The sequence below is a fragment of the Micromys minutus genome (genome assembly GCF_963924665.1).
Source record: "Micromys minutus genome assembly, chromosome: 1".
Lineage (NCBI taxonomy): Eukaryota > Metazoa > Chordata > Mammalia > Rodentia > Muridae > Micromys > Micromys minutus.
This window is the reverse complement of record NC_137969.1, coordinates 62417302-62439463: the sequence shown is the minus strand read 5'-3', so window position 1 is coordinate 62439463 and position 22162 is coordinate 62417302. Positions and strand designations below refer to the sequence as shown.

The window sequence follows — 22162 nt, the reverse complement described above, 5'->3', positions numbered from 1 at the left end:
ATTATTTTTAAATATTTACTGCAACAGAGTTAAATTGCCAAAAGTAAACAGCTTTTGGCCCTGACCACTAACTCCATACCCCTTTGCTGCCTTCCCCTGGAAACTGGATGGCACTTCAGCCGTGACAAAGAGCAAAGAGCTTCTTCAGAAGCTGCCCCAGAAGAATCTCACCTCCATGATATCAAGAAGCTGTCCTGGTTTCCAGGTAGCCTGACTCTGTTACAGAGCTCAACTGTGTGCTTGCTTGTCCAATTATAATCCCAGAGAGGGTGTCTACCCACGCCTGTCATTATGCAAGCATATCATAAAACTGCATACTTCTACTATATGGTTTTTATCACAAAGTTTTGCTTTTAAAATAGCCAATGACCTTTGGTGTGAATTATAATATATCAGTATCTATTGCTTTTTTGTATTTTTCTTTCTTTATTACATATGGCTACCTGAGTACTAGAGGAAATTTATTTTAAACTTTCCTTTCATAAAGAGGGTTTTTGTTTTGAAGGTCAAGAGGTATGGTGGCACACACCAATAGGCCCAGCCACTGCTATGAGAAGGTTACATAAGAGAATTGATGTAAGCAGGGTTTTGAAGTCACTAGACAATGCTCAGCTTCCCTTTCTACCTGTGTAGAGTCTTACCTCAGCTACACCTCAAGTGGGCTGATGACAGGCAGTTGGTCTCAAGAGGCTGGTTGTCAGGACAGCAGTCCTGATTATCCCCAAACAGGCCCTGTGCCACAGGGAAATATGGTACAAGGTGAGCAAATGTTTTCAAATTACCATCTGCCACAGTGCAAATTCTTAAAGTGTCAAGGCAGACACTGACTGTGAGCTAGAATCCTCTGTAGGGCTGGCGAATTTGATGGATGGTCCCAGTGTCTCCCCGAAGCACACTGCGTTTCTTTATGACCTTCTCATCCATCACACAGTGAGACTGCTACCATCACTCACTGTGGTACATAAGGAACGATTGATTTAATGTTCTCCATCCCCCAAACCTAGCAAGGGCAGGACTAATCACTTGGTAAATTTCAATGAAATCATCAGAGAGAGCTTCCTTGAAAATTATACAAAACTAACAGCCAAAGACCAAGGTGATTTTGTATAACCTTTAGGTCAGTGTAGTATATTAGAAAAAATGAACATGTGTTTCATAAAAATCATTTATGAAACACACTCATATGAAACATTCACGTTGTAATCCAAAACACAAACACGTTTATTCTGTAGGTTACTTATCAGACATTGTGTGGCTCACGCTCTCTCAGAGTGATGCTGAAGGCTCACGCGGCTTGTGACCACACGGCTCGTGAAACCCATGAGGATCTGAGGAGCCATGAGAGGCCCAACCAGTGGACTGCAATGTAAACAAAGCAGGTAAACAGACTCCAGTAGTGTAGCTGCCTGCAAGATCCACGGACAGTTTTCCCAAGTGGTCACCAATGGTGGGTTGAGCTTTGGGCATTTCAGGTGCCAAGACTTATCCGTGAAAGTACTGCCAGTAAATTCATTGCTTTACCAAGCTAGACTCATTTATTTGATGTGTCATTGGAACCCCTGCCTGGACATCTCAGGGAACTAACAAGGCACTAAGCATTGCACAAGGCAGTAAGGATACAAAGTGAGGTCCTTAATAAGGGGTCCTATGCCCTGTCTCTGTGACGTTTAACATCATTTAACCATACAGATTTCATGAAAAGTAGGATGAGCATGTGTCTGGCAAGAGCAGGTGGAGACTTCCCGTGTCGGGATAGAATGGGAATGTCAGGTTAGATTTCCACTCGGCTCACACTCCATCCAGAAAGCAGGTGAAGGTTGCGAGCCATGCACTTGATGAAAGCTTATGTGAACCGTGCCAGCTGGTGTGATTGCCTCCTGCATCTTTAGCTGACTCAGCGAAGCGGATGCTCCTGATGAATGCTCCATTATCTGAATCCCGTTCAGACCTTTGACTAGCATTCCGGGGTTCCTAGTCTCTGACAACAACATCCTAATTTCAGCAGGAAGTAGTTATAAAAGAAAAACATCAAGCTAATATTCACTTGTAAGATAACAAGTCATGAGTCTTCTTCTAATAGCAAGCTTTGCTGACGTAACTGCACAAGATGTGCTTGTCTCCCACTGGCAGGAGGCACGTAGGAAGTATGGCAGGAGGTATGCTTGCCCCCAGCTGGATGGAGCAGGAAGTAAGTACCCTTCTGGGTTTGCCTATAAACTCCTGATAAATGTAATTTGTGGCTATAATCTGGGAATTCCTGGTATAGTCCTGGCCAATGTTCATCATCTTGGTCAGAATTTTTTAGGGCCTGCAAAAATTTTGGCGCAAAAATTGTGGTAGTGGTATTTTTCTCTCCCAATGGCATTAACACCATTGGCAGCAAATGTCTCTTTGTCAGCAGGGCTGTACATGAGCTGTTTTTCTGGTCTTCTCACTGGCCTTCACGGTACAGAACCCCTTCTGGCTATTCTTAGCCTTGGGCAATTGGTGTAGGGACTCCACTGGTCAAGGATGGGAGTGTGAGTGTAGCCCCAGGACTGCTTGAAGAACGCTGTCTTTGCAACAAGGAGAAGCTGGAAGGGAATGAGAAATACTGCAAACATGTAGTTGGAGCACTGGAGTCCCAGGAGCTGGGGAGCAGAGGGTCTGGTTTTCAAAAGCAGTCCTCTAAGATGCAGCATCTTCGCACTGAGCCGTGAAGAAGAGAAATAGCCCATCATGCATGGCCCAGATACCAGGGTACACACCCCCTGAGCGAGGCTCACATTTTCTTGGGTGAACATTGGTGTGGTGGACATCCCTGGGACAATTTCCAGAGAGAGTAAGTTGCTATCACAGTCTCTCACATTTTTTATTTTAATGTTTGCTGTGCTGCAGAGTAGATACCAGAGTCCCCATTCCTTCACTCTGGCAGTGAGGGTTTCTGGAAACGTATCCCTACTGTGCCTTCTGTCCACCTGTCTCTGATAACAGGGGAGGGGCATATCTCATACCAACCTGGGAAATTTACACACACTCATACCTGTTTAACCCCAGACGCATTCCTTTGGGTTTTCCTGCTCTGCAGGCTGTTGCTGAGGCTCCCCCATCAGCTGGATTCTGGCTATTTGCCTAATGGGAGACACAGGAGGAAAGGTGGAGGGAGAAGCCAAGGGTTTATATCCATTCTTTCCTCCCTCAGGTCCCACTTGTTGTCATTTGGGCTCTAGGTTCTGCCTGACAAGGCTTTCTGTGGCTCTGCTGTAACTTGGTGACATGGTGCTGAAGACCTACTATCTCTTATCGAGGAGGAGACGTTCCAACTGAGGGACAGTGTCTCTTCCTTGTGTGCATTGACTCTGAACTTTGCACTATCTGTGTAACCACTAGCACAATAGAATCCTTTTGTTACCAGGACTTGAAAGGGCATGTGTCTTCCTCATTAGACTTTCACTGCAAAGCCATGGTGCTTCTTGTCCTGATAAGTCCTTTGTTGTTTTCTTCTTCTTCTTCTTCTTCTTCTTCTTCTTCTTCTTCTTCTTCTTCTTCTTCTTCTTCTTCTTCTTCTTCTTCTTCTTCTTTTATTTCTCTTTCCTCCTTGTATTTTAAATCAGAAACCTTCCTTGATCATACATGTTGTAGTCACTTTCTCTTGGTGCATGGCTTGATTTCCACTCTTGTCTCTGAAGTCTTGTCACAAACAGATATTAACTGTTCTCTTCTTTGCTCTTGGTTTGTGGTTCCAGGGATGTGGGCCTCTGGCCTCTTTAAGCTAAACATGCCCTCAACCATTGAGCTGCACACTTAGTGACCAATGTATCTCCATGATGGTTTGTGCTTTTTGTTTTTTAATAAGTCCTCCCTTGACTGTAACAGATTCTGTGACTCCCAAGTTTAAAAGTAGCTTAGTCTCACCGTCCACATTCCAGCCACGGTCTGCCTGAAGTGGTGTCGGTGTTCAGTACAGGTGCAGGCGGGCTCATCTCACTTGGAACTCCTTCCTCTTCTTCACTGATCTTACAGTGCTACATACTCACGGGACTTCTTGATGCACACTGTATTCTGCCCCTGTCATTATGTTCTTTATGCCTTTGTCAATAATGCTCTGTGTCCTCCAGAATACGTCACCTGTTGCATACCAATGTTGTGGTATTTCTAGGCAGGACCCTGGAGAAACAAGAGTGGAATCTCATTTATAGTATTAATTCCCCTATAAAAAGAAAGACCCAGAGAGCTTCCTTCTGCTTCTACTCTGGGGACACAGAGAGGATATGCCTACTTCTAAGTAACAGGTAGGCGAGTGTACAACCTTAGCACTGACAGTTTCACTGGTGAGGTTGCTCTTCCTCATTTACAGAGGGCATCTTCTTTCTGCTGTGAAGAGACACCATGACCAAGGCAACTCTTATAAGGACAACATTTAACTGGGGCTGGCTTACAGGTTCAGAGGGTCAGCCCATTATCATTAAGCATGGCAGCATCCAGGCAGGCATGGTGCAGGAGAAGCTGATCTATCTTTTATTCTGACAACTCATTCCCATTGGGTTGTATAAAAAATGATGTTAATAAGGAATTGGATTCCATTACATCTGTTGTTACTGTTGAGATCATGAAATAAGTTTCCCCCACTTTCTGCTTTTGTTCTTGAGATGAGTTGTGAAGCAAAAGGAAAGCATGTGTGATCTTCTGGCTTTCACAGGATAACCAATAGCTTATCGTCACAGGGTGCTCTTGCTTGCGCATGCCACTCGAACAGTAGATTAGCGGTTGGAACCTGAGATGTCTAAACCCATCGTAAGTGAGGACAAACCCACAGAACTGAGTGAACAACTTAGCCACAGGAAGGCATCCCTCTGAAAGTGGGGAGGACCAGAGTCCTAAGAAAGCTGTGTGCTAGAAGAAAAGATGAGGTAGCTCAGCTGTGTAGACACTTGGACTGACAGGATGTGGGCCTAACAATGCCAGCAGTAAACGATACAGTGGGCCTCCAGTACGGGCCAGGGACAGCAACGCCAAGGGAGGACTGAGGGGCAGACAACTGACAGGCAAGATGGAATATTGGTCTCACATCAGTTCTGCTCTAATTAGTCATACCTGTGGGTGTTTAAACTGAAAGAATATTGTTATTAATGTAAAAGCACAATAAAAAAGTCAGATATTCATTGGCAAAGAGTTACTGACTGGATGCTGCGCCCACTTGATGTCCAGAGAAGATGTCATGCTCAGCGTTTGTCTAAAGGGAGTGAGGAATGCCTACTATAATTTTCCTCCTGTGAATTAACATTGACAAAGCATCTCACAGGCCTAAACCTTCTAAAGTCATTATAAGAGTTCAATCGAAAGATTATTCAAATGTCTGTTGAGAAATAAAATGGCAGCTGGGTGTGCTGGCATGTCCTAGGCCGAGGAAAGAGGATCACAGACAGATGTGACAGCAGCATCACCTACAGAGGGTCACCTGTCTCAAGCACATAACCCAGAACACAATTGATTAACTAATTAGCTAAAGAAGCAGAGGGAAGGTTGTGTGGGAGAAGGCCCACGTCTCATCTGACACTGCAGCACCATCAGGAGCTATGCAGACTTGCCAGGACTTTCACATGACACTGGATGCATCTCAGAGAATGACAGGGTAACTTTATCAGTGAAACCTTTGCCAAGACTGATAGAAAAGATGAAAGCTAGATAACCAGTTAAGGACATCTCAGACTCTAAAGCATTGGTCTGTGCTTCTCTCAGATTATTTTCCTCCTCTTCCACCATACAGCTTTTCAAACTGCAGCTCTAGATGCAGCCAGAGCAGTGGGTCCCTCTCATAGTCACTCTATACCTCAACTTCTTTCCCGAGAATCTCAAACTCTACTTTTTAAAAAGTACTTTTTAATCTGAACTTTTTTCTTCTTCTTATCCTTCTAGAGAGTCTACATTTACAAAATCTCAGATAGAGGAATAGGAGAGAGTCCAAAATACTCCCAAGCAGCCAGAAAAGGTCAGCTCATCACACACACTTGAGCTCTGATATCAGGAGGGAAAGGGAAATGGCCTAAGCAGGCACCAGTGTGTATAACCAGCAAGCTCCAGGGTTGGCCTGACTCAGGGCTGCCAACAGCAAGCATGGCTGGAAACAACAGGGTCTGTGGGATGCTGTTTTTCTTTATGCAGTGGGCAACTAGAGGGCCCAGGGTGAACACGCACTCCCACCCTATACGGCCGAGGGTGGAGAGCACTGTGTCCAGGAATCTTCAGGCGGGCTGAGCCTTCACAAGGCTTATAGGAGAAGTGTAGCTCTGTGGACATAATGAAGAAGTGCTTTTGTGGGTTTTAAGGAAAACACATACTTGTGAAAAGAGGCCTTTAGTCCAGTGAGGGCACATTTTCCCAATGTAGGGGAATGCCAAGGCACTGAGGTGGAAGAGGGTGATTGGGAGGTAGTGTACCTTTGTGAAGACAAGTAGAATGGGAGGGGGGATGGGAGCAGGGTGGGCGAAGGGGATAGCATTTCAAATGTAAATACGGAGAGTATCTAATTTTAAAAAAGGAAAGCATATACAAGGAAAATATTTCTGGAAAATTGCTTTAAAATGCCAAGAGCCTTGGTGAAGGGGTACACACTGAAATTACAGCACCCTGAGGGACGAGACAGGAGGATCACTGTTTACATAAACAAGAAACTATTCCACCAACATCCTCTCAGCCACTTCCTCCTGCACCATGTAATTTGTCCTCGGCTGACATGTGTGTTTATGCACATGCAACAAAGCATGTGAGGTAGTTGTGTAACCTACTGTTCAGACCAATGGCTGTGGATCTGACATATGCCTCGGGGTCCCTTTCATATCAATACGCCGAGAACCCTAATTTGCAGCCGTAGTGCAGCATAGCTTCTTACTGCAGCTGTTTTGGTTTAGGGGACTTTCTCCTGGTATTATCCGGTACTTACCTCTAAAGGAGAACTCTCTTGAGAAACTATAACCATAAAATACTATATCCCCGTTAACATTTTTACCAGTAACTTCCCAGCGCCTCCAGGGATTTAAATTAAATGCCAAATCTGCTTTTAAAACTACAAGATGTGCATCCTAATCTTGATAAGTCAAACACATTGTAGTTGGTGGAGTATCTCCTGAAAGCCTTTCCCTCTTCGGGTCCCTTTCTTTACGTTCCTTGAATTATAGTCATTAAAGAGCCCACTGTGTGCACCGCTCTCTATGAGACAGCTCAGATGGACAGCACCCCTGTGCTGGACCTTGGCATGGCCCTCTGTTTCCTAGTTTCTACACAGTGACAATCTGAGCCAGGGATCTCAACAGATTTGGCTCTCTGTGTACGTGGCATGGTGTGGGAGTGGGGAGTTTGAGGCAGAGGGGATGGTGTGTCCTTTTTTTAGGAATCACACTATCTACCTTTCTGTCATCCTAGTCCTAGTTTCTTTTTTAGACCCACAGTGGTAGTTACTTTTGAAACAAAATGTCCCCTTTGAAGATCCTCACCTCTGTGAGAGATTCAAGTAAGAGCAAAGGCGTACATCAGAACGACAGATTCCATGTTGTCTTACCCTCTCACAACAATCATGTCTCCATTTGGCTTGCAGGCTTTCCCAAACCACAGTTTCCTTCTGGTACTGAGAGCCTTTCTGTTTTAGAAGCAGACACTCCGGGCTCTGCTGATCATTAGCTTTGGAAACTAAACAACTAACCCCAGTTCCTGGTGCTAAAGCCTGATCCTCCTGACTTGGAAAACAGGATCTTCGGTTCCAGGACATTCTGTGTAGCAGCCTGTCTACCCTCAGACATTTCTTTCCTTTTCCATTTGTCCTGGGATGAGGGGCACAGTAGACACACAGGAGCTGGATCCCACAGGAATCTGAGATCTAGCAACAAGTTCTTTCTACTCAGGCTCCAGAGGTAGGAGCCTGAAGGCGGGTGGGTGGGGTGAGTGGGAGGAGCCCAGCCTGCTACTACACCCAACCCAGCACGGGCACCTGCAGACCAGAGCTTGCAGCAGCCTCTACCTCCTTTGCTTTCAAGAGGCTGTCTTGGAGCAGAACCCAGAGAGGTCTGCGCAGAGCCATGGGCAGCCGCGTTTCTCGGGAAGATTTTGAGTGGGTCTACATGGACGAGCCGCATGCGCAGAGGAGACGGGAGATCCTCGGTGAGGTCTTGTGCATCTGTTCCGTAGAGTGTCCAGGGCCCCAGCAGAAAGAGAGGCCTGGGCTGGGCTTAGCCTTAGGGATGCATGGGACTTCACTCCCATCACCACCACCTCCCCCACCCCCCCCCCCACCTCTCAAGATGAATTACCTAGCTAGGAGAGTCTTCAGATGACCTGTGGGTAGTGATTTCCCTAAATAGCCTGCCACTGGAGTGTGTGGCTCAGGAAGTAGCTCTAAGAAATCCTGGGGCCCCTGGAGACAAGTCAGCAAGAACCAGTGCAGTGTGAAGTCCTCCCTGGTGAGGGAACAGCACTACCCTGTGAGCCCAGGGCTTATTAGAGAAGCCAGGTTCTGGCGTGCTTCTTTGTAAATCTACCACACGCCTGTGACACCAGAGACACTTTTCCTCCCTTATGGTGTTAGGGTGAAGACACCGAAGCACAGATGACCAGCCGAACACAGAGCGGCCTGGCTCGTCCTGACAGCTTGTTCGTTTCGGGTCCTTAGCCAGGCGAAGCAGGCCTTACAGCTCCAGAATATACTGGGCATGTCTGTTTCCCAGAGACCTCCCTCATGTCCCCCAGGCCACCCTTCACCGCCTGCAGGCTTTTGGGCTGGTTCCTTTTCAGCATCGCCTAACTCACTGCAGCCTCCTGACTTTTCTGCCTTTTAAAGGGCACAGTGAGAGGGAAGGAGGTGAATGCTAGGAGGGTGCTAATCTGGGCGATACAGCCTGCAAAGAATAGGCTTCTAACCTGTTCTGTCTAAAAACCAATGAAACCAATGGAAGCTTTGAATGTGAGGAACCCCCTCCCTTCAGTGCCAGGGACCAAACCCAGGGCTGCACATAGCAGCAGCCTTGACAACCATTTGTCCAAAGAAAAGATGAGGCTCCAAGTTTTATGAGTATCTAAGTTAAAAATTTCTTATTTTAGAATGAGTTCACACTAGTAGGTGTGCGAATTTTTCAGTTGCGTTTTAAGGCAGCCCCATAAAAGACTTTTATCTAATTCTTGGGTTTCTCCTCTCTCCATGAATGATATTGCACCTCACACGTACATTTTGTATATGAACTATCATGTGGTACATCTCTTCAAACCCTTATCTACATGTTGCCTAAGAACACTGTGATATCTTGCAAAATCCGATGCTCAAATTTAGTTTTCTTTTCAGTAGTCAAAAAAATCAAACAAGCAGGAAAATGCATTTTTTAAAAAAATGTTTTTCTAGCGTTGAACTTTTCTCCACAAACTTATTTATCACCAATGAACCATCTCCCTTGAAAAACTAAATGGTTTAATGAAAAATGTCATATTTACCCCCCCTCCCCCACTGCTCTGTTTCTGGAGACAGAAAAGAAATAACTTTAAGAAAACAGACTCTGGGAAGTTTTGTAAATTACATCATTAAATTACAATGTACTTCTGGGGAGGGAAGAAACCCACATGCTTTCCATCTACATTCAGGGTTAGTGTTAGATGCCCACTTTATGCTTTACAACCCCCTGTGGGTATCCAGGAGCAAAGGAGGTGGAGAGGAATGCCACACAGCTGGGCTTCCACTCTAGGGATGCACTTCAGCTGGAAGTGTGTCTGGGGTGCCGTGCTTCCCACCGCTGCCTCTTTGAGCTCACACCTCTGAGGTCAGAGGGCAGGGCTTCAGCACTTCACCACTGCAGGGGCTGACAGTGCCACAGGCCCTTTTCACTTCAGAGCCAGCCTGCACAGTGCCCACTGCCCTACACAGACCACCAGCTGCATCATAGGAGAAGCTACACTGTGAGGGCTTCATACCCCTGCATCTACGACAGGCTGCCTGAACTGTTCCTATGTCCCCATTGTCAGAACTCCCTAGAGGACAGTGGCTCTCACCGACTCTGCCTTCATAGCCACAGATGGGATAGGGAGGCTAAGGAATTAAAGTCGACAGTGCACAACAAACTCACACTTCAAGGCAAAGTGATCTTCAAAGGAAAATCACTCACTTTCTAATAAATCCACTTTCATAAAACCTTCAAACCACAAAACAAAGTAATAGGATGCCGGAAAGCTGGTTTTTAGCAGTAGAAGCTACAGGAACTACTGTGAGGAAAATGCTTGGCAGACCATGTACGACAATGAGGCTGGGGCTGTAGCTGGATGGTTGGACGCTCGCACAGCCCATGCGAGGCCACAGCCAGCATCACACTGAGTAAGGAAAGGACTCAGACTTGCTCTGCATTCAGGGAGAAGTAAGAAGGAACTTACTGTTCCTACAAAGTTTTAGGAGTGAATAGGTGAAATGGACATATTGCTCTTGTAGAGGCTCCAGATTTGCTTCACACCACTGACATGGTGACTCACATATGTTTGTCATTCCTGTGCCAGGGCATCCAACACCCTCCTCTGGCCTCTGGATACTAGGCTTCCAGTTGGTACACACACACACAAACACACACACAAACACACACACACACACACACACACACACACGCACATGCACACAGAACATTTACAATCTCTTCTGCCCCCCATCCCCTGACAGGATTTCTCTGTGTGGCCCTGGCTGTCCTGGAATTCGGTTTTGTAAACCAGGCTGTCTATGAGCTCACAGAGATCTTCCTGCTTCTGTCTCCATAGTGCTGGGATTAAAGACATGCGCTACCATGTCTAGCTTAAATAAAATAACTTTAAAATTTTAATTAAAAATCCTTAGCTTCTCTGTATCTCCCCACATTCTTAAACACTGCTACTCGGGGCACAAGCCATATACTTATAGAGAACAGTATGAATCTTTCTCAAACAAATTCTTAAAAATTCTATTATCTCCCCCAAAACGCCAAAAACTAAGTTTTCATCCTATCATTTCTCTCTCTTCCCGTGTCTCTAAAATGAATACAAATTGGCACATAAAAGAGATAGCTGATGTTCAAATGTATTATGGCATTCCCAATAGCTAAGTTATGGAATCAGCTGAGGTGCTCATCAACAAGCGGCAAGGATAAAGAGAGCAGGACACACGCAACAACGTATCACTCAACTACTGCAACAATGTATCATTCAACTACTGCAACAATGTATCACTCAACTACTGCAACAAGTGAGAACCAAAGGAGCAGGAGAGAGATCTCAGAAATCAGTAAGGATTGTCATGGAGGCATGAGAACCTGGGTTCAGATCCTTGTGTCAGTCATTCTGGAGCATGGGTCACAGAGACAGGAGGATCTCTAGGACTTTTTGGCCAGTAAGCCTAATCAAATCAGGGAGCTTCATGTTCTATGGGAGGCTCTGTCTCAAAATACAAGGTGGAGTCCTAGAGAGACGTCTCAGTGGTTAAGAGTACTTTACTGCGCTTACAGAAGACCCAGGCCAGATCTGATGTCCTCTTCTGACATCCCTGTACACCATGCATACACGTGGAACGTATATATGTGTGTGTTTGTGTGTGTGTAGTTAAAACACTTATACACATAAAATAAATAATTAAAAAAAAAAAAAAACCTGTAAAATCTGAGGTGGACCGTGACGGAGGAGCAAGTCCCAACATTGACCTTTGCATACAGAACCATACACATGCTGTGCTCAGTAGATCATGTGCTCAACTAGAGGCCACTGTGTCAAATGTAAAGCGACACAGGAAGAGAAGTACCACATCTTCTCCTTCACATGTAGAAGCCAGAGGAAGCTGACTAGAAAGTGGAGTCACAATTACTGGAGGTTGGGAAGTGTGTGGAGGAAAGGTGAGAGAGGGGGTTTGATCTGCCTGGGCTGCATGTGCATGAAAAAAAGCACATTGAATCTCATTAATATGTACAGTTAATATATTCATAAAATATATATTCATAAAACGGTGACTTGAGGGCTGGAGATATGGCTCAGTAGTTAAGAGCACTGGCTGTTCTTCCAAAGGACCAGGGTTCAATTCCCAGCACCCCCATGACAGCTCACAACTGTCTATAACTGTTATTTGAGGGGATCTAGCACCCTCTTACATTATTCAGTCCATGTATGGGAAACAGCCAGAGCTTTGTTAAAAATCTACATTCATTATACTTTTTAAAGTATAGCTAAATTTTTTTCTTTTTCTTTTTTTTTAATATATGGTTTCTTGGTATGTTTAGATTTTATTTATTTATTTATTTATTTATTTATTTATTTAATGTATGTGAGTGCACTGTAGCTGTCTTCAGACATATCAGAAGAGGGCTTCAGATCTCATTACAGGTGGTTGTGAGCCACCATGTGGGTTCTCGGAATTGAACTCCGGGCCTCTGGAAGAGCAGTCTGTTAAGTTGTAAGCCGCTGAGCCATCTCTTCAGCCTCCTCTAAATATTCTTGAATTTAGGTGACCTTGTCCTTTAACAAAAGATGTGATATTTATTTTACCCTTGTAGAAGGTAAAATATTGGGCTAGAAAACTTTACTAAATGTAGCCTTAAGGATCCACCTGCTCTGTCTTCTTAGCTTGGAGATTATAAGATCTTGCTAGCACACATGGCTCTTTGGCTTGGGTTCTGGAGATCAAACTCAGGTCCTTGGACTTCCACACAGGCAGCTTATCCACTGAGCTCTGTCTCTCCAGACCTCACTATAATTTCTAAGGTGTATTCATTATGATTGTATGTAATTATAGTTTATTTTCTCGACTTACAATCCTTGTTGTATTTTCTTTTCTTACAGCAAAGTATCCAGAGATAAAATCCTTGATGAAACCCGACCCTAACCTGATCTGGATCATAACCATGATGCTTCTTGTCCAGTTGGCTTCATTTTACTTAGTCAAAGACTTGGAGTGGAAATGGATCCTATTTTGGGCCTTTGTCTTTGGCAGCTCCATGAACCACTCAATGACTATGGCTATCCATGAGATTTCCCACAACTTCCCCTTTGGCCACCACAGGGCCCTGTGGAACCGCTGGTTTGGAATATTTGCTAACCTCCCCTTTGGAATTCCATATTCGATTTCCTATAAAATGTATCACATAGATCACCATCGATACCTTGGAGCTGCTGGCATTGATGTGGATGCTCCCTCTGACTTTGAGGGCTGGTTCTTCTGCACCACTTTCAGGAAGCTAATCTGGGTTGTTTTTCAACCTTTTTTTATTTTTTTTCGGCCTTATTTCATCAACCCCAAACCAGTTACTTATCTGGAAACTATCAATATTGTGACCCAAATCACATTTAACATTATAGTTTACTACATTTGGGGAATTAAATCTTTAGTCTACATGTTGGCAGCCTCTCTATTTGGCTTGGGTTTGAATCCAATTTCTGGGCATTTTATAGCTGACCACTACATGTTCTTAAAGGGGCAAGACACAAACTCATATTATGGGCCTTTCAACCTTTTCATGTTCAATGGAGGCTATCACAATGAACACCATGACTTCCCCAATGTCCCCGGAAGCCGCCTTCCACAGGTAAGAGAAGTTCTGATTTACTGTTTTCATTTATGATGGACCTAAGTTAGTCTTCCCTTGTCCATGAAAAGAAACTGGTATGTTTTATCAAACAAAAAATTCGCTTGAAAGTAAAAAGGAAAGCATAGTGTAGATCCAGCGTCTGACAGCCTAATTTTACTCACCTTCACTCTCCTGGATCCTTACGCTTGGTGGTTACACTTAGACTTCGGAAGTGTTACGAGATGCACAAACTTATTACTTGATAAAATAGCTCAATTAAAAATCAAATACCTTTGTAAAGTGAACATCAGCTGCATTTTGAGCCGATGGGCTCTGTTAAGGTGTATGTTATTTTGATAACATGCATCCCGACTTTTACCAGACTCTTCCCCTGCCAAATTCTCCTTCCAATTCATGTCTTCTTTTCATAGTCCACTCAGTCTAATCAATTCTCTCCATGTTTTTATGGGCAGAAGGTCATTAACAGAGCATGGGAAACTAATCGAAACTACCTTACGTTTCTACTCCCTACTCTGAAAGCCCTTAAGGGCCAAAGCTCCTCAGCTAGGTGTGGGGCTTCATGAGCCTCTCACGTATCTGTGCTTGATTTTTGACTGAATCAATCAAGAAGATACTATTTTGCAGCAATCCTTCCCCTAGCCCAGGCTCCTATAATCTGTCCACCCTTGTATGAGACACAGGTGAGGCGACCTGCTAAAATAATCTACAGAGTGGACAGGGACAAATGCAGTACTCCCCAGGCAGAAACTCTCCCATCAAAACAAAGCTGTGTGGTGTGGCTGCCGTGTGACAGTGCTGGGCTTTATAAAACAGCGAGTAGTAAAATGCCGAGAGATGACACAGGGAACTAGGAATTGCATCTGCAACTTTCAACACGTTTAGCAAGGAGAGCAAAGGTGTCATTCATTTTAAACAGAACATTACGGAGGAGTAGCTCTATTGCAGTCACTGATAAAGTGTCTGAAGATTAATCTGACTATTCTTTCAACTTTTTGATAAACCTTACGTGATCAGAATAAAGGTTTGTGTGAACAAAGCCTGTAGTTGAATGAACACAACCTTGAGCTGGTGTGACATGACGCTAGCCTCTGGTTCCTGGTGGCAGTCTACTCTGAACAGAATATAGCTTTTGTTTCTTTCCTCTGTGATACACTGAATTATGAAATCCTTGTCTGGCCTGAAGCTCAGTCTGTAGACCAGATGGCCTCTAACTCAAGAGATCTACTTGCCTCTGACTCCTGATTGTTGGGACTTATTTTTACTGAGATTTGTTGTTCGCAAAACAAATCTATTTTTTCAGTTGTTCACAACATTGTAAAGACAATAGACACCCAGGGATTTATAATGTCAGCATTTGAACTGCACTGGACATGAGGCTAATAAATTCTCTAGGATAATTCCAAGTAGTAAGGAATGTGTGAACTTTTAATTTAATGCCCTTAAAATATAAAAAATAGCAAATTTATTTTCTCCTGGTTGATAATATACTCCCAACCCTCAAGAATGTCTGGAGTGCTTTTTCAGGATCTTAACTTTGAACTGGCTCTGTCATTTACAATTTTAGAATTCCAGTGGCTTTGTGTTCCAGCTGGAAAGCCAAACTGATTCCTGTTGGCTAGGCTCTAAATTCAATGTGGATTATGATAGAGGCATCTAAGAAGTGTGTAATCTATAGGTTGTCCTTATTCATGAGCAGAGACATTGCCCTTTGGTTGGATTTTGTCCCTCTGCCTGTGTCGGACACTCACCCGTCATCCTGCGGCCTCTCTGTGTCTTCCTTTCCAGGTGAGGAAGATCGCAGCCGAGTACTATGACAAGCTCCCACACCATACCTCCTGGGTGAAGGTGCTGTATGACTTCGTGATGGACGACACAATGAGCCCCTACTCCAGGATAAGGAGGCCTCCGAAAGGGAATGAGGTCCTGAGTAAATAAACATCATCAGGGCCAAAGGAAAACCTTCCCAATGTGGAAATATCTGCCTCATTCTGTTTCTCGCACTGGTGATTGAACTTAGAGCACCATACAAGCTTATCAAGACCTCTGCCAATGAGCTATCATCCCAGCCTGAAGCTTTGTCCAGTTAAACTTGGGATCAGTGATGGCCAGAAGCTGTCTTGCTACAGTTCAAACTCAGATCTCCTTGATATCAAGAATTCACTCTGGTTTTCAGTCAACCTGACTGTTACAGTGCTCAGCTCTGCCTACAGGGTGCTTGCTTATTGATAGTGAATTATCATTTCTTGTGGTATCTTCATCTATGTCTATACCTTTGTAAGCACATCATGAAACGGCTTCTTTACTACATGATTTATAACATTAGGTTTTATTTTAATAAAACTGCCAACAAACTGTGCTGCCAATCAAAATGTACATACTGGTTTGTTCTTTGGGTCTTTTTGTTTGTTTGTTTGTTTGTTTTTTGGTATTCAACTGTCTTTTCTCTGTGTTATATTGTTACATTAGTTCTTGGGGAAACTTAACTTTATATTTTTTTTCTCATAAAGAAAGACTAGAAAAACTCCTAGGCTGTGGTGCATACACCTACAGTCTTAAGTATGGTCTGAGGGAAGCTGGGAAAAAGGATCACTAGGCACCCTCTTCTGCACTCAGCTTTATGTAGTTTCTGGGGCTTCAAACATGGATCTACACGCTTGCTCCCCAGGCACTTCACCCTCTGGACCGTCTCCCCAGTCCTATTGTCTCTGTTTTCAAAAGCTCAGTGGGCAGTGCATCCACGCCTCAGGAAAATGACCATCCTGCCTCAATTTGACATCATCTCTTTTTAGTGCACTCACTGGAAGGTGGATAGTCTGGTCCTCATTAAAAGGAAAGAAAAAACAAGGATCCAACATTATGACCAACTTCTTTCAAGTTGGCCAACTTCCTCTTAATGTGGTGGGGGAACCGGAACCAGTTCTGAGCCACCTCATTCTAAGTTTAAGGATCCTCCACTGTCTGTGATAATAACTCTTCAGTTATACATCCACAAACTGCCTATATATGAAAGAAAGGGTTGGGATCTGACTTCTTACATTGGAAGCGAGTGTCTAGAAGCTGAGACAGAACTTCAGTAACCAGGAAGATAACCATCCGTGGGGATGGTTGCTTCCTTCACTCTCCTGTAATCTCCTTATACTCCAGGGGACGCAGCGAGCCATTTCTGCCTCCAGCGTGGGTTCATAAAAGTAAGGAAAGTGAGAAGAAAGGGAGATCAGGTACAGCACATACATCCATGTCGCACATCTTAGCGATGGGCAGCCTTGCCGTATCTGGTTCATGCCTGTATTACATGCTGTGTCCTCGCCTCCCTGGCCACTGTTCTGTGCTTTAGCACTTTCCTTCCATGCTCAAGACTGCCACGGTTAGAGCCTCCTCCACTCCCCACAGTCAGCTCTCAGCTCAGGCCTTCACTTTAAACGCCTTTCCCATGCAATTGCTTGATTTTTCCATTTCACTAAAACCAACCCTGAGACAAGAATCGGGGTGCAAGTGGCTTCTCTGGACTGTTACCTTTGGGGAAGGGGAGAGTGTGGAAGGCGGTCAGAAAAGTCAGGGAGGTGTGTGCAAAGGAATCATAGAGCAGCCAGGCATGAAGGAGCAGGGCCACTCAGCGGGCAGGGCAAGGGAAGCTAAACCCACCCTGCCTCCTGAGACAATTCAAGTACAGTCTCACCAGTGGTAATCTTTCAGCTCTTCTTGGAATTGTACAGCCACTGTATCTTCTCCTTTCTCTTCGTATTACATTTTTTAAAGTCTCTCTGAGCAGTAAGGAAACAGAGTTGCTTGTTGGTCAGCTTCGGCCCCTCTTCACTAAAGGTTGATCTTGGACACTTGAATTCCTGTGATGTGGAAGGGACAGAGAAAGTCATCAGGCAGAGACCCATGCCAATGGGTTTTACACTAAGGATCACTATCCTGAGTGGATAGACAGGAGAGGAGGGACCTGACCAGAAACTGTGCCACCCCACTGGTGCCACACCACCTCTCCCACATTATTCTCTAGCTCAAGTCTTAGGGGACTAATTAGGGTTCCACTGGTTCAGTATGAAAGGGGACCAGGGGACTTAATATGCCTGGGAGAGAGACCTAGAAAGTCACATGGATAGTCAAGAGAACTTGCGCATATCTACAGAGTAGGCTAAGATGAGACACCCCTCCCCAAAACCTTTAAGGAAGCACCACTATCATAAACAATTAAAAGGCAGTTGAACACAGTAGTGTGCACCTTTAATCCTAACACTTGGGTGGCAGAGGCAGGTAGATCTCTGAATTTATAGCCCCTTTGGTGTACAAATCTAGTTTCAGAACACCCAGGGCTACACAGAGAAGCCATGTCTCAAAGTAAACAAATAAACAAGCAAACAAACAAAGAAAAATTAAAGGGCATAAGATTGCAGTAGAAGAGATGAGTAAGGGGTTAAGACTACTGACTGCTTTTTCAGAGGATCAGAGTTTAATTCCGAGCAGCCACACGGAAGCTCCTGATTCTCTATAACACCAGTTCCGGCGATCCAACAACCTCTTCTGGCCTCTGCAGGCACTTATTATCAAATCTTACAATCACCGTCCTCTTATCTCTCTGCTCCCACCCTCCTCTCTATGACAGGTGACTCCAGTAGAGAGAGCTGTGTTCTTGACTACTGAGGTCAGAGGACAGACTGGGGAATATTAGTCACTGTTTGGCACCTGGCTTGTCATTCTCAGACTGGGAAAGCATGGACTATGCCTTTGGCTTCACCAGGTTTAGTTCCTTGGTATGTGGTCACTAGCAGGACACCCGTAGCACGTCTGCCTGTAGCTGGTGACCCTCTAGCTGTGGTTCAGCAGATAACAGCATCGAATATTATTTCCAGGAAATGTCAGGTAGCTCAGGCAATTTGAAACCACCCTCTCCTCAAGTTTGAAACCACCCACTCAGACCTTAAAGGATGAGGTCTGAGTCACAGGAGGAATCACCTCCTAAAAGCCAAAAGCCTTTATCTAGTAAAGCTCCTTAGATGCTTCCCTTTCCTACTTTTGTCTGCCTTCTAGTCATTTCCCCAGCCCTACTCTGCTCTTGTGTTTGTTTGTCTTTATTTATTAATTCATTTTGGGTCTTTTTTTTTTCTGTATCTATTTTCTTGACAGGGTCTTATTACTTAGCCCAAGCTGGCCTGGAATTGGTATCCCTCCAGCCTCAGACTCAACAAAAAAGAAATATCATTAACTTGCAGAGGACATGCAGAATATGGGTCAGAGTTCTAGAGGTTCTCAGCAAGAGTGGTTTGTCCTGTTGCTTTCTGCTGCCAGCAGCTCAGCAGCCTTGGTACCACTGCAGACACCGTTTCACTTAGCAGGTATGAAGGAGGAAGAGGACATCTGCTGTCCATTGCAAGGCATTCTCCAATGACTTAGCTATAGACCTCACGGCAATAAACACGTGTAAGTAAGCTGGTCTTCACGGGTCAAGTCTATTATCCAAACTGTTTAGAGTCTAAGACAGGATGCTCTCATATTTAAGATTTCCTGGGCTACAGAGGGAACTCAAGGACGGTCTAGGCAAAAACAAAACAACAAAAACAAAAAATTAAACAAAAAAAAAAAAACAAAACAAAAACAAAAACAGGCTTTCTAAGGCTGGGAATATAGTTCAATGGTAGAGTTGTTGCCAAACATCCTCAAGGCCCTAGTGTTAATACCAGTACCTTAATCAAATGAATAAACAAGTATCTGTGCACATTGACTTAGAGTCTTTTCGGTATATTCCCAGGAGTGGTATTTGTTCTAGTTTAATTATCGGTGTACTATATTTTCGATTGTATGTATAGGTGGAAACTGTGTGAGTGCCATATTTAGGTTTAGGGTTTTTTTTTTAAGCCACACTAATTTTCATTACGAACACACATATATGTTGGTGCCCAGGGTGCTAGAAGAGTGGGTCAGATTCTCTGGAGCTGGAGTTACGGGCACTGGGAACTGGACGGCTATCCTCTGTAAGAGCAGCAAGTGCTCTTAACCACGGAGCCACCTCTCCAGCCTTTGCTGCTTTCTTAAAGAGGTATTTTAACTAGGGGTGAGATGGGATATCAGTGTAGCCCTGATTTACAATTTCCTCATGCTATTCTTCATTCATATGATTTTCAGCCATTTGTACTTCATCTTTCAAGAACTGTCTATCCATTTTTCTAGTCCATTAATCAACTGGATTCTTTGTAGAAAAAAATCTTGATTTTTAAATTTTTAAGTAGATATTAATCCCCTATCAGCTATACAGTTGTTTTCCTCCCATTCTACAGGCTATCTCCTCATTCAGTTGTTTCCTATGCTGTGCAGACGCTTTTAAAGCTTATTCAATCCCATTTGTCAACGAATGCTTATTATTTTCTGAATTATTAATATCCTATTTGGAAATAACTCACAATGCCTATAACTTTAAGTGTATTGCCTATGTTTCCCTCTATTTTAACCTCATTTTTATTTTTTGCTTTAGCTGAGAGTTATAAAACTATGTTAAATGAAAGTGGAGAGAAAAGACCAGACACGTCTTATTCCTGATTTTAGAGAAAAATATATTCTGGGGGTTTCCTCTGCATTTACTGTGTATTTGGTGTGTTGAGGTATATTCCTTCTATTCCAAGTTTTGGGGTTAGAAATCATGAAGGGTATGTTCAGCTTTGATAAAGGCCTTTCCTATGTCTATTTAGATGACCATTAGACTTTCCTCCAATTTTTAATGTTGAATATTTAATTTTAATTTGCATATGTTGATTGTCCTGGCATTCCTGTAATGAAGCCAATTTGGCCATAGTGAATAATCTTTTTAATGTGTTGTTGGCTTCAGATTGCAGTCATTTTGTTGAGATATTTTGCAAATTTTATTCTGGTTCGTGTTTTTTGACCAAGGTTTCCCTCTCAGCTCTGGATGACCTGGAACTAACTCTGTAAACCAGGCTGGCTTCAAACACACAGTCCTCTTCCTCTGCCTGCCAAATGCTAGATTTAAAGGCATGTGCCACATGCCTGACTTACTGATAAGTCTTACATCCATATTAGTGGCAGTTTGTATACCCATGGCCCCCATGGACTCATGTAATGTTTGGCTCACAGGGAGTGGCACTATTAGAAGCTGTGGCATTGGTGGAGTAGGTGTGGACTTGTTGGAAGTGTTTAACTGTGTGAGTAGGCTTTGAGGTGTATGTTCAAGCTCCACCTTATGTTTCAGAGTCTCTTCTGCTGCCTGTAGATCAAGATGTTGAACTCTCAGCTCCTTCTCCAGCACCATGTTAGCCTGAATACTGCCATGTTTTCTGCCATGGACTCAATCTCTGAAGCTGTAAGCCAGCCCCAAGCAAATGTTTTTCTTTAGAAGAGTCTCTTCACAACAATAAAATGACAATATTTATCAGGATCACTACAATCTTCTTTTTGCCTGTGCTCTCCAGTTTTGGTGTCAGAGAGATACTAGCTTCACAAAGTGAGTTGGGTAGTATTTCTTTCCACTGAGTGCTATGGGATAATTTGAAGATTAGTATTAATTCTTCTTAAAATGATAGATTTTAACAGTGACCCCAATCAGGTCTGAGGCTGAGGAAGGGGGAAGTGTTATTTTAGGTGTCTTTTTATTACTGCTTCAATTTTATTGCCCATTATAATTTGTTTCAGTTGCTTATACACCTGTGACTTATTTTTGGTAGTTCATTTCTACACATTTATCCACTTCCTCTAGATTTTACCATGTATTGCAATATATATTTTCAAGGTATTCTTATTGGTCCTCTGAGTTTCATAGTTTGTCAGTTATAAAGTAATGTCTTCCTTTCCATTTCTAATCTTCTTGATTTGGCTCTCTGTCTTTTGTTTGGTTAAGGGCTTGTCAGTCTTATTTACCTTTTCAACAAATCGACTGTTTCACTGATTATCTTGTTCTTTTCTTTCTTAAAAAAAAGATTTATTTTATGTATGAATACAGTGTAGCTGCCTTCGGACACACCAAAAGAGGTCATCAGATCCCATTACAGATGGTTGTGAGCCACCGCGTGGTTGGTGGGATTTGAACTCAGGACCTCTGGAAGAGTAGTCAATGCTCTTAACCACTGAGCCATCTCTCCAGCCATATCTTATTCTTTTCATTTCCATTTCATTAATTTCTGATCTTTATTATCCCTTTTTACTTCACTGAACTTCTCTGTCCTCATTTAGTGTCCTCTGCTGACAACTGAGAAGAAAGGAATGAAGAATATGAGAAAGGACAAAAATGGTCTACAGATTTAGATATCAAGAGAAGTTAAAAAGGGAAGGGGGTTGGAGAAAACATGTAATAAAATACATTTCATTAAATATTTTCTTTACATTTCAAATGTTATCTCCTTTCCTGGTTTCCCCTCCGAAAATGCTCTGTCCCACCCCCTCCCCCCACTTCTATGAGGATGCTCTCCACTCACCCACTCCCACCTCACCACCCTGGCATTCCCCTACACTGGGGTATTGAGCCTTCACAGGACCAAGAGCCTCTCCTTCCACCGATGCCAGATAAAGCCATGCTCTACTACTTATGCTGCGGGAGCCATGCAAACCCCTTCGGCTCCTTCTGTCCTTTCCCTTAACTCCTCCAGAGGTCCCTGTGCCCAGTCCAATAGCTGGCTGAC

The 22162-nt window shown here is 43.7% G+C and overlaps 1 protein-coding gene across 1 annotated transcript; it reads left to right on the top strand.

The window, feature by feature from the left end:
* Positions 1 to 8048: 8048 nt before the first annotated feature.
* On the top strand, positions 8049 to 15470 carry LOC308427267 (sphingolipid delta(4)-desaturase DES1-like; the record flags this gene model as incomplete). Its single annotated transcript, XM_080925359.1, has 3 exons — positions 8049 to 8130; positions 12790 to 13532; positions 15321 to 15470. The coding sequence occupies 3 exons, from the start codon at positions 8049 to 8051 to the stop codon at positions 15468 to 15470; spliced, it is 975 nt and encodes a 324-aa protein (XP_080781485.1).
* Positions 15471 to 22162: the final 6692 nt, after the last annotated feature.